The sequence below is a fragment of the Sarcophilus harrisii genome, chromosome 4, assembly GCF_902635505.1.
Source record: "Sarcophilus harrisii chromosome 4, mSarHar1.11, whole genome shotgun sequence".
In the NCBI taxonomy this organism is placed as follows: domain Eukaryota; kingdom Metazoa; phylum Chordata; class Mammalia; order Dasyuromorphia; family Dasyuridae; genus Sarcophilus; species Sarcophilus harrisii.
In genome coordinates this window covers 442,254,904-442,268,426 of record NC_045429.1, presented here as the reverse complement: position 1 = coordinate 442,268,426, position 13,523 = coordinate 442,254,904, and the positions used below count along the sequence as shown (strand labels likewise).

General features: G+C 38.8%; 1 protein-coding gene across 1 annotated transcript in view; it reads right to left on the bottom strand.

Annotated features, from left to right (window-relative positions):
- LOC100918039 (S-adenosyl-L-methionine-dependent tRNA 4-demethylwyosine synthase TYW1) overlaps positions 1-13,523 on the bottom strand; it is a 207,548-nt gene that overhangs the window by 105,259 nt on the left and 88,766 nt on the right. The window contains exon 12 of the mRNA XM_012549824.3: positions 1,041-1,218. Coding sequence (XP_012405278.1) covers positions 1,041-1,218 — 178 coding nt within the window. The remainder of the gene's footprint in view (positions 1-1,040; positions 1,219-13,523) is intronic.

Genomic DNA, 13,523 nt, shown 5'->3' with positions numbered 1-13,523 from the left:
TCCCATGGGTAAATATAACAATCAAGCAAAGGATAGGTAAATTTGGACACGAATTCTCCTTGGATAGGTCTTTATTCTTAAGACCGCCTTGTACATAGTGTTTCATAAACGCTTCACTCATTCATTTAATTATAACAAGATTCTAACTCTCCCAAAATATAAGGTATTTAGTGACATATAAGATATGTTTGTTTGAATTTTTTGGTCTAGGAAATAAAGGTTAAAATATTTCCAAATCCTAGACATAACAGAACCCGGAAGAGAGTATATGCCAAATCCTGCCAATCCATTTTCGATAGGAATCACTACTATAATTTCTAGAGGGATCTCAGTTCTTTGCCACTCTGAAATTAAGACAAAATGGAAGAAGAAAGCAAATTTGAGTAGGCAAATGGAGACTACAGGACAAATAAGTCAAAATGATGATAAGGAAAAAGATTAATTGGTCCAGAAATCAGAAATATTTTATCTATAATTATACATACACACACACACACACACACACACACACAATGACTAAAATATAAATGAAATGAACATTAAAATGAAGGCAAACACTGCTGTGATTAAAATAGTCAATCTAGACACCAGTAAAAAGCTAATAAATGACACCTCTTTCTTGACACTTTCTTTCCTTGCCTTCTTTGGAGAGGGTAAGTAGAGGAGGGCCTATGCATTCAGAATACTGAATACACCATCAGAGAGGGTATTATGCTATCATTTTTATCTATTTTTTTGCTTTTAATTCTTTTCCCTGTTAAAAGGTAAGGCTTATTGACGGAGGGGATAGGAATTCAACTTGAAAACAGAAATGATAAAAAAAAAAAAAAAATCAATACATTTTAAAGTGTTTTTTTTTAAAAGAAAGAAAAGAGATCAATGATTATTCTCTCATACGCTGCATGTTGAACTACGTCCCAATTGCTACTCAGGCAGCTTAATCAAAGTTTGGACACTTCCAGTCACTCATCAGTCAAACACAGATTTGATTGCCAATTCTGGCAGCTGTCTGAATAATCACTATCCCAAACACCCCTCACCTGATCTCCATGGGAAATTGGGCATTGGTGACCAGAAAGCTGGAGATTCGATGCTGGTGCAGCAGTTTCAGGAAGCGATTGATTTCTGGGTACATGATGGGCTCTCCTACAAGCGACAGAGCACAATGCTTCACCTGCAGACCTTCTTCAAAACGACTGGCTTTCACACCGGGAACTCCTGGGAAAAGGAGACAAGAAAACTAACTGACCCAAGAGGGTAGACGGATGCTAAAGACTTTCTGTCACCTCTTAACTGGACTGGACAAGGGAGAGGGACTGATCCTGGATATTGCAAGGAAGAGCTGGCTAAAAGCAATCACAGGAGAAAGAGAAAAAGGTTTCTTTGATTACAAAAATGTCAACAGCTGCTCCTTAGTTTAACAACTATTGATTGAGTAAATTAAGCAATACGGGCAGTCCCCAGTTTTCTATCAGACTAGCTTCCAGAATTCTGTTTGTATCAGAAGAAGTTCTCCCAGTAGCATACAATTCAATAAACATTTATTATGAACGAGACTGGGTGTAGTAGGGGACAGAGAGATGGCCCCAAAGCTACTCATTTTCTCATCTTCTCAGTGTCCTGAGCAAATTGCAGAAAAGCTGTCACCGGCAGTAATAGAGGGCATTCCCTCACCTGGGAATTTCCTATAACACTGAAGTCACAGGACCAGCCTCTAACCCTCTGTGCTAAGGACTGGGCATTTAAAGATGAAAATAGACAGTCTCTGACCTTGCGGAGTTTATAATCTAAGGGGGAAGGATAGAGAAGGTCCCAAGTGCCATCGAAGGAACACAGCAGATAATTTTCAATACCCAGAGCATTTGCTATTTTTTTTAAATTCCTATTGAAGAAAAGAAACCTCTCTCCCCCTCCACAGAAGAAGTCACCTCTCCGTTAACAAGCCTCCAAGAATTCTGAAACAAAGTGATCCCTTTCCTATTGGGTACAAAATTTCAGAGTCTGACTCCTTATTGGCCCTAAATATAGGTTTCTTTCGGAGACAATGGGGCGCCACTAACCAAAAGGGGAAATGGCTCAGAGCTGTGCCCTGACAAATTTCTCTGCCAGAGTAACAGGAAGGATTGGAAGGGGAAGCTGAGGCTGCTTGCTGCCCAGCCTCCTCAAAGTCCCTCCATCTTTCATACTGAGCTACAGAGAGCAGGAATGAGGAGGAGGCAAGTCTTTAACAAACAATTCCTCCAGAGATCTACCCTAGATCCACTTTGTTTCAGAAGAAATGATATCTGGGTAACCTTTGGAGCACGGGAATGGTTCCTGTAAGAGCCGAGACATACTCTAAAAAAATTTCAGCAATGGAATCAGCCTCCCCTGGCACAAGCAGACAGCCCCAGGCTCTCATTCCACATCCAGGGCCATTCAATTGTCAGCTGCAGAATGGCGGAAAGGTGTCAGGAAGGTGGCGGTGGCAACAATAAAGCTTGCTCTACGCCAGCCATTGCCCTAAGTGCTAGGGAGAAAGAGCGTGAGCACGATGCAAGCTCAGGGAGCTTATTCTGATGAAGACAGACAAGACCTAAAGGGCAACTCAAAAGACAGAGAGGTCCTCCTGAGGAAGCCTCATGGTCTGCCAAAGGCCTGCACAGGGGCTAGTCTGGGCAAAATGTCACCTATCAAAGCCCAGGGGTCCAGCAACAGGGAACCTGTGGTTCCATCAGAAAAGGATGAGGCAGATGGCTGGATTCTGGTCCTGGAGTCAGGAAGACCTGGATTCAAATGCTGCCCCTATGATTTGCTAACTGTGACTCTGGACAAGTCACTGACCTCTCTGTGCCTCAAGTAGTCTTTTTTCTATTAAAAGTCTTAGGCTGAAGATCTGCATTGGTGGAAGAAGTCACAGAACTGCTGAATTTAAAAGTCAGAAGGGACCTCAGAGTCCTTGTCACCCTAGCCAAAAACAAAAGCAGAGCCTCCACTATTCCATGCTCAACAAATGGTCATTCAGTCTCTGCCAGAAGACCCCAAGGACGGGCAGCCCATCACCTTTCAGAGCAGTCCACTGAACTTCCAGACAACCCTATCTGTCCATAAATGGGTGCTAACAGCAATCAGCCTTCTGCAAGTTCTACCAGTTACTTGTTTCCTGAAAAACTGCTACTTGCGGTTCCCCCAATTTATACTCGTGGAGTTCCCAGAAGGAGGAGCAGTTAGCTTTGCTCTGCTGGGCCCAGAAAACTGCAAAAAGGCAATTTTGGCCAAACTTCCCAGCAAGTCAGACCTATCAAAAAATGAACACAATGTCTGAGGAAAAGTGTTCCATCCATGTTTGAGCAAAGGCTGGGTTGACCATTTGTCAGGAGCCCTGGAGGGATTTCTGCCTGTGCACAGGTGAGACTTGATGACCAAAAGATTCTTTTCAACCCTGAAATTATGATTCTTTGTTAAACCCACCAGAGGCTCCATCTGAGGAGCTTCCCTTGGGCTTTCAGTGTTTTCTGTCTACCTCAAGTAGCCCTTAGGTTGTTCACATGCTGCTGTCAATCAATCAACAATCATTATAAAACACCTACTATGTGCTATGGATTCCACTACAAAGAATCCCTTTGTGCAACATGCTTACATTCTATTAGGGGAGACAATGAACAATATATAAGTAAAAAGATAAATATAAAAAGAATTCATACAAAATAGCTAAATACCAGCTAGGTGGAGAAGGAGGGCACAAATAAGTGGAAGGAATCAGGAAACATTTAAAGTAGGAAATGAAAGGAGTCAGGAGATGCTACAGGGTGAAGGAAGGTAAAGGCCTGGGTCTGGGAGATAGAAAAAACTCTTTGCTGAATTGCAGTGTGGGAAGGGGAATAACATTTGATGAGCCTGCAAGGACAAGCTGGGGCCAGGTGGTAAAGGGACTTTAAAGTTAAATGGGCTGGTTTCCATTTTAACCAAGAAAGAATCACTGCAATTTACTTATAGAGTTGAGATGTGGTCAGAGTGTGCATAAGAAAAGTGATTTTCTCCCCCTCATTCTCATTCTATCAGAATGACTCCCCTGCAATGGGGTCTTCCCTATGGTCATTAAACAAGTCATTGGGGAGAGAGGGAGACATGTTTCAGTCTGCTTATTCCAGGGAGCATCTTGTCCATAGTCCTAAACACAACATAAACTGTCTTAGATGATGGCGTTCTCAGAGTTGCAGGCACATGGCGTCACCGGGAAGCCAAGCTCCTGCCTCTCTGCAGAGCACGGACAAGACACGTGCATCCAAGCCCGGGCTCACTCGGCACCAACCACCCAACACGAGGGTGATCTGGGCGATTTGCCTTTTTGTCGCTTTGTGTTTTTCCAGCATGGATTGTTTGGCTGATCGATCCTGAATAACTCTGAATATCACTGAAGAGACTTTATGGTAATCCAGGGCTTGGTACAATTAGTACAACATCATTTGCAATTAGAAGTGTTTGGAGAACTTCACTGGAGACCCAGTGGACTTTTAGCTGGACTCTGTAAAGAATATCCTGGCAAACGCCTCAGGCAAGCAAAGATTTCCCTTTGTTTTATGCTGCAGCAGATGCTACCACTAGTGAAAACAGCCACATTCAGATCTGTAGAGAATGCAAACACCTCTTGGTTCCATCCCATCTCTGTTCTTTTTCACTCTTTTTGAACCTTCATCTCTTTGTGATACCTTTAAAAATCTATCACTAAAGTGTCTTTAAAACCGTGTTGAGGCTGGCACAAATTTCTCCTGGTGAAATCGGCTGCTCTTCTCTTCTCAATTTCATCAAATCCCAAAGTTCTTTTCCAATAGAGGGCAATCAAGGAGAGAGCTGGTCGAGCCGAAATGTGACAATTCCAGTACACTGACAGAAACACCAGCACATTCTGTCCAATTCAGCACACTTTTTAAAGCTCCTACTATGTGCGAAGTTCTGTGTTAAGTGCCGAGAATAAAAGGCTCCTGAAAGTCCCAAATGATGAATATCCTCTTTCCACTGGCTTCTCTATACACTTTAGGCCCCTCCTGGCTGAGGGGATTTCTTGCCAAGCAATCCTCAGCCCTATTTCCCTTTTATATTTCTAGCTGTCTTGTGAGGTGATACTGTTCAACCTCGTCCATGCTCCCCCTCAATAATGTTTTTCAAGGCACACATCAGGCTATCCTTGGATAATGTGTCTCTCCACGTGGCTTAAAGATCAAGGGTTTGCTGGCTGAAGCAGTCTCTCGTCTCATCAGCATAGTGTCCAGCATACAATAAGCTTAATAATTGTTTATTGAATTGAAACTTCTATTTTAAAAAAAGATAGATAGAATCAAAGTTTTTATATCTCTCCAGTTCCCATTTTTTAAAAGTCAAAAGTTTGTTTACAAACTCAGTTGGGATCTACAGTCAGTCTACCCAGTGACATCTCTTTTCTTTTTGCTAATTCAATATTCGTTTTTGATCCTAGCCACGCCAACAGCTGGACCAAACACAGACAGCCGATTCCGATACGACTGCTTCCCAGTCTTTTCCTGTCCATTAGTCAATTTCATTTTTGGTGACATCACTCACTGCCTTCTGAGTGTCCTCCGGAATAAAATATCCATCATGCTCATCCATGAGAGTTCTGGCTCAATGAGAACAGCCAGAGCCATGCTCTGCTGGCATTGTTTTTAAGAACAAGGAGTCTCAGGCTGGGACTTATATGGAGTACGTCTGAACTAAGTTTTTAAAATCAAGATTGAAACTTGGTCCTTAACTAACCTCGTGTTGCCTAGGCAACTCCAAATTAGATATAAAATTTCCTAGTATTCAAAGGCCATAATAGAGTATCATTATCTTCAATCCCCAGATGAGCAGAGGGTAGATTCAATCTGAACTCTAAAATTAGGTTTATCTTTAGGGAGTTGATGATTATAACTGGTACAAGGTCTCTAAGGTTTCATTAAGTGGATAGGAACAGAGATGCAGTTACTGATCAGTAAGGTTGACTTTTAAACTATTTAGAAACAACCTTGATGAACTATACAAGTCCCCAAATAGCGATATCTAAATCTATCATATTTGTTCATTTTCACTGAAAGATAAATTTTTCCAATGCTGTGGTTCCCCCTCACAAATGAAAGGCTTTGTAATTGAAAGTTCTCCTAATGGTTCTAAAAACAACAAGGCTTTCAAAGAAACCATGAAGGCCACTTGATTCTTTCTCCATTTGAGAAAATGTGTTTTTCTGTTCCTTACTTGTCATTGAAAAGAATGGTCAAGTATACAAATCTAATTACCATTCAAGAAAAAAAAGGATTTTAAAAAATCCAATCAAGTAAATAAATGATCCTTAGGTATCCCCTTTAAGCATTCAGACAACAAAACCCTTATCTACCAATTACCCTGGGGGAGAAACCGTCATCATTAACTACTGACCACAGCTGACCTGGTATAATAGTAGAGATCTCATAGCCAGAGTTTATTACACTGATCTTAGCAAAACTAGACCTAAGTGGATTTTAACATGATGGCATTCTTCAGTGTCGCAGAGGAAAGCAAGGAGAGGACATCATTTCCTTACTCCCTTGAAATTAGAGGTATGGGAACAGAAGGCAGCCCAGGAGCCATTATGCACATTATTCGGACGACAAATTTATAGCAATATTTCCTAGTATAGTGTCTTTTTCCAAGTCATTTATAAGAAATTCTTTCAAAAAGTCCCCAGGCTTTTCCCTAAAGCTGTATATTTTTGACAAACTATATTTTTCTAGAACATACAGTCTTGCTACCCTAAAAATTTATTATTTTCTCCTTAATTAAACAATGTGTTTATACCTGTTACCTAATATTTCTTCTCTAATCCCAGATGCCTTTTTATAGGACCATGTTCACCAAATACCTATTGTGTTTCATTAAAGATATGAGAATATTTTTATAAGCTTCTAAACTTTTTCCCTCTCTAGATAAATTCTCCATTTTACTTTTAAAAACTGCTCACCCAGTATTATCATTTATACCAATCATACATATTATTCCTATTTTTAAAATTCATACTAAGGTATAAATATGCCTCTCTCTTCAATGAATAATAACAATTTTAATTCAGTTTTTGCTGACATACATACAATCGACAGGAATTTTCCCTATTTGCTTCCAAAAAGAAAAAAAGAAAAAGGAAGAAGAGTCTGAAAATATGTATTTTTCTTTGTTATTCTATTTATTTATGCAAATATTTTACTTTTTCAGTGTTCTCTTTATTCCTTTCTCGTCTGATGTACAACTTCTTATCAAGTACTCCTCAGAACAATTTTAAAATTCTACTTGTCGAAATTATCTGTTTGAGATCTTTCATTTCTGGTTCAACCTGAAGTTCTGGATAAAAAAGCCCATTGGAGTTTGGCAGGAAAGAATAATGCAAGAGCTCGCAGACATAGCTATCATAATCCATTAAAAGCAAAGGCACAAGCTTTGCTTTGCTCCTTCCTTCCCCCACTCAAAACTCCAACCTAAGACAGGTATAATTACCTTGTGTCAATGGCTGTACCACTGAGGAGCTAAAGGGACACACAACATGCTGGAAGCAAAAATAAAGGAATTTATCTTAAAGATAAAGAATAATGCAGATTTTTTTAAGGAGTATAAATGGTGTCAACAATGGGAAATCTTCAATCAATCATTTCCTTCAATGAGTCATTCATTTAATAAGCACGTAAAACGTATGGCATAAATAACGACACAAGTTAAAATACAGAAGCAAATCCTTAAATAAAAAAACTAACTTGCTAAAGCAAGAGCCCCTGGCACCTTCCGTGGAAAAATACTGACTAGCATAGACACTCTGAACCCCATACAGACAGCAGGGGCTAGTTAATTTTTCATGTGCACAAAAAAGAAGCTGGTAAAGGTCATGAGAATGAGGCGTTTTAAGGAATTAGTGTATCAACAGAAATGAGACTAAGGTGTCTTTGGGCAGTTAAAGCCAGTACAGTAGTGCAAAGGTCTGCCATCTTCCTTGACCTCTGGCCTGATCCGCCACCCACTCTGGAGGGCATCAGCTAGGGATGGCATCTCATCCTTATGATGGCAACTCACCCAAACCTGGCCACTTAGTGGGAATTAGAGAACAGAAAGGGCCAATACCCACACTCCTAAAGGAAGGCATCCACCAGAAAGTGAACCGTGTCAAGAAGAGGGCAGCCCAGAAGCTAATGTACAGGGCAAGACCAGCAAGATTTAGAACAGGGCTTGGTGTGCAGGCCTGGGCAGGATATGACCCAGCAAGTTAGGCATGACCATGGGAAATTTTTTTCTGAGCAGATAAAAGTACTGAAAAAATGCTAAAGGAATATTGGCTATAAGAGAAGAAAAAGAGACTAAATGAATTAGAGTAGGTAAAGAGGAAACCAAAGTATCACTCTTTGCAGATGATAAGATGGTATACCTAGAGAACCCTAGAGAAACAACTAAAAAACTACTAGAAACAATCCACAACTTTAGCAAAGTTTCAGGGTACAAAATAAATCCACATAAATCATCAGCATTTTTATACATCACCAACAAAGTCCAGCACCAAGAGATACAAAGAGAAATTCCATTCAAAATAACTGTAGATAGTATAAAATATTTAGCAATCTATCTGCCAAGGGAAAGTCAGTAAGTAACTATATGAACACAACTACAAAACACTTTCCACACAAATAAAATCAGAGGTGGAAAAATATCAAGTGCTCATGGGTAGGCCAAGCGACTACAATAGAAATGCTAAAAGACTAAGTGAAAATTGGTAATACTTAAAGGGTAAACTGATTTCAAGTCCAGGAAAAATAATTATGAGAAATTTCCAACTTGCAGGATTTTTTTTTTAATGTCTGTTTTTCCAAAGATACATTAATTAAAGTTGAAAAGTAATTAGGTCCTCTTTCCAGGCCAGCTCCCCCAAACCATAAAGTATATGTCTAACTACAACTAACCAATATTACTGACATCAACATGCTATGTTTCTGATGGAAAATACACTTGCATTTCCAAGTCAAGGACAGCTGTACCCAAATTTACCTTTGACAAGAATGGACCTTCCAGTATTAGTATTGAGGGAGAGGAGGCGCTACCCAAAGGTCAGGAAGAGGAGGGCCTATAGCCCCAGACACCAGTAAAACTGGCCGACTCATTGGTCCAGGCAGGCATAAGAGAGAGATTTGGTCTCTATTTAAGGAAAGGAAAGGATTCTGTAAGAGAGGGTCAAGGACAGCCATGGACCCAGAGGTCAGGCAATCCAACAAGATAGACAACTGTTCATCACAGCCCTTAAGAAGAATGCAAACTCCTCAAGGGCAGGGCTTTATGCATCCCTGGTCCTTCACAGAGTATTCTTTTATACAGTATGTTTGATCAGCATTTCTCCTATTAAATAAAGGAAGGGCAGATGTTACCACTGGAGTAACTCCCTTAGTGAAGCCATGGAATTCCATTCCCTTATGAATCCCTAAAAACCAATGACAGGCAATCACTGGTCTCCAATAATGCCTGAGGCAGAGTGGTTTCTAGACAGAAGAAAATGAGCCAAATGGCCAATGTCCAAAAGGCCAATCAGGATTCTAAGTGGCCTCCAAGGACACTAGGATACCTTCTACAGGAATGAAATGGCATCCTTCTTGGGAATGCATGAGCTTCCCACCACCTTTCTAGAAAAGCTTTAACTCCTCACAAATAATTTATTTCACTTTATATTTTTGGGGTTTTTCCTTTCATTCTGTGGCACTCTCATCGCAAGATTTGCTGTGATTAGCATAGCAATAAGGCCAACTTTCCAAAAATGCTGATCTGTTTTAGGTCAGAGTAAATTAAAAAGTATTAAACAAATAGCCATATTAGTCCTCAAAAGTGAGAATTAAATTCTGAAAATGTAAATGGCCTGTCCTGCTCCAGTTCCATATTTTTCCCTCCCTGATTCAACCAGAAACTCAGTCTCTGGAGGCCTGGCAGGTGGATGAATATGAGCTCATTCCAGAGAGATGCTCTATTCTAACCAAGGATAATGGTGTCCAGAAGGCCTTTTCAAGACACCATGTCTTTTCTTTGAGTCCACCGGGGACTGTCTCCTATGTGGAAATTACTCAGGAAAAAGACGCATTTGCCATTTAGATTTCTGGCCTACAAGCAGCAGGCTCAGATGAATTTTTAGAAGTCATCCCTTCTGCAGACTCCCGCTAACCTAAGCATTCTCAGATCCACAATTCCCTCTACAAATACTGAAGCTCACCCCTTGGTCTCACAAAAGGTAATATGTACTTAAAAAGTCATTTACCGAAACCCATTATTCATTCATGCATTTGTTTGACCTGACCTAAGAGTTTTCCTTTGTGGAGCTGTAGCTGCTTGAAAACAGTAACATAAAAAGCAAGACACTTGGCTCCTAATAAATCTAAGCCTGGACTTCCAGGGGCAGAGTCAAGATGGTGGAGACAACACACGATTCTCTCTGACCTTTTCTACAACCCTCAGACTAATTAGCAAATCCAGCCTCTGAATTAGCTCTAGACTGGCAGAACCCACAAATATTGAGAGTGCCACAAATTGCCAGCAGAAGATAATTTTGAAGATCAGCAGAAAAGGTCTGTTTCAATCAGAAATGGGAGGGAGGCTGGGAAGCACAAGCGGCTGACCACAAATGCCAGTGCAGACAGTGCAGAGTCTAGGGCGGTGCAGATTCTGTGGGGTGGTACAAACTCCACATGGCAGAGAAACTATAGTGAGGAATCTACAGGAATCTAAAGCAGTGTTAGCCACTCTGCCCTGGTTACAAGCCAGCAGATCAGCAGAGAAGTTATAAAACATCCAACACAAATACAAAATAACAATAGTGGACCCCAAAATGCCAGAATTTCAGGGGACCTGGCCACACCCACCCAGTACCAGGAGTGAATCAGCACTGTCCCAGCACAGCTGTGGCTGCTTAGAAAACATCCTCTGCCCTAAAGACAGAACCTAATTTTTAAAAATTAATAAAAAAGTAAACAGGACTCTGACAATAGACAGCTTCTATGGTGAAAGAGAACAACTTTCAAACTCTGAGGAGACTAAAGGCAGACTGTCCCCAGATGAAGCTCAAAAAGGTGATATAACCTGATCCCCATCATATAAGGCTCTCCCAGAGGAAATTAAAAAAGGATCTTAAAAGAGAACTAGAAGAAAAATAGGGAAAGGAAATGAAAACTTTGCAAGAGGGTTTGGAAAAGGCATATAACACATTAAAAGAAAGATTTGATAAAATGAAAAAAGAAAACAACTCCCCAAAAAAAACCAAAATTTGTAAAACAAAAAAAGAAAATAACTTCTTAAAAAAAGTATTTGTGAAATGGAAAAAGAAAATAACTCCTTAAAAAATAGAATTTCTGAAAGGAAAAAAAAAAATTCCATAGAACAAAACAACTCATATAAAAATTTAACTGGACAAAAACAAAAAGAAGTAAAAAAAAAAAAAAAAAAAAAAAAAAAAAAACTTTAAAGTTTTCTTCATTTTGAAGAAACTAATTCATTAAAATTCAGAACTGAACAAATGGAAATGAATGACTCAATGAGACAACAAGAATCAATCAAGCAAAACCAAAAAAAAAAAAAAATGAAAAAATAGAAAAAAATGTAAATACCTAATTGGGAAAACAACCAACGTGGAAAATAGCTCTAGGAAAGAGAATCTAAGGATTGTTGTACTTTCTGAAATCCATGATGAAAAAAAGAGCCTAGACAATATTTTTCAGGAAATCATCAAAGAAAACTGACCAGATATCATAGAACAAAAGATAAAATGACCATTAAAAGAATTCACCAAACACCTCCTGAAAGAGACCCCAAAATTAAAACCCCAAGGAATATCATGACTAAATTTCAGAACTATAGCATCAAGGAAAAATTAATATAAGCAGCCAGAAAGAAACAATTCAAATACTGAGGAGCCACAATAAGGATCACTCAGAATCTAGCAGCTTCCACTTTAAAGGATCAAAGAGCCTGGGATCTGATATTCCAAAAGGCAAAGGAATTTGGAATGCAGCCAAGAATAAATTACCCTGCAAAACTGAGCATTCTCTTTCAGGGAAGAAGATGGACATTCAATGAAACTGGTGAATTCCATTTATTTTTGATAAAAAGACCAGAGCTAAACAAAAAATTTGACCTACAAATATAGAACCCAAGAGAAGCATAAAAAGTGGAAAAAGAGGAAAAAAAAAAAAACTCTGGAGAACCATTTCTGTTATGGGTATACATAGAGAATATATATATAATCTGATTTTACTGTTACAATAATAAAAAAGAAACTAGAAAGGAGATTGTAACAGAAAAAAAAAAAGAGGAAAGTGGAGGTAAAATGAGGGAAATTATATCTCAGGAAGAGGAAAAGAAAACCTATTACAATTGAGGGAAAGAAGGGAGGTAACGAATATTGTGTGAATCTTACTCTCATCAGATTTGGCTAAAAGAAAGAATAATAGATAAATTTGGTTTTACCGAGAAACTTCTCTCATCTTATAGAAAAGAGGGAGGGGAAAGGGGAAAAGGAAAAGGGTAGACTAAATAGAAGGAAAAACAGAAATAGTAGGGGAAAAGTATAAGAAAGGGGAAATGTCTCTAAAGGAGGAGGACTGCTTGAGACAAGTAGTGCTCATAAGTAAAATACTGGGGAGAAGGTAAAGGGGAAAAGGAAAGAGAAATTATAATTAATATGATGGTAGGAAACACAGAATTAGTCATTTTAACTATAAATGTGAATGGAGTAAACTCTCCCATAAAACGTAAGCAGACAGCAGACTGGATTAAAAGCCAGAATCCTACAATATGTTGTTTACAAAAACATATTTAAAGCAGAGTGATACATACAGAGTAAAGGTAAAAGGAACAAAATCTATTATGCTTCAGGGTGAAGTAAAAAAAAAAGCAGGGGTAGTCATCCTAATTTCAGATCAAGCAAAAGCAAAAATTGATTTAATTAAAAGAGATAAGGAAGGAAACTATATCTTGCTAAAGGGTACCATAGATAATGAAGCTATATCAATATTAAACATATATGCACCAAGTGCTGTGCAGCATCTAAATTCCTAAAGGAGAAGTTAAGAGAGTTGCAAGAAGAAATAGACAGCAAAACTATAATGGGGGAGATTTCAACCTTGCTCTCTAGAACTAGACAAATCAAACCTCAAAATAAACAAGAAAGAAGTTAAAACGATAAATAGGATACTAGAAAAGCTAGATATAACAGATTTTTGGAGAAAATTGAATGAAGACAGAAAGAACTACATTTTCTTCTCAGCAGTTCATGGAACCTATACAAAAGTTGACCATATATTAAGACATATTATGCCTCAAAATAAAATGCAGAAAGGCAGAAATAGTAAATGCATTTTTTCAGATCACGATGCAATAAAAATTACATTCAATAAAAGGCCCAGGGAAAAATAGACCAAAAAATAATAGGAAACTAAATAATTTCATTCTTTAGAATGGATAGATGAAACAGCAAAACATTAACACAATAACTTCATCCAAGAGAATGACAATAA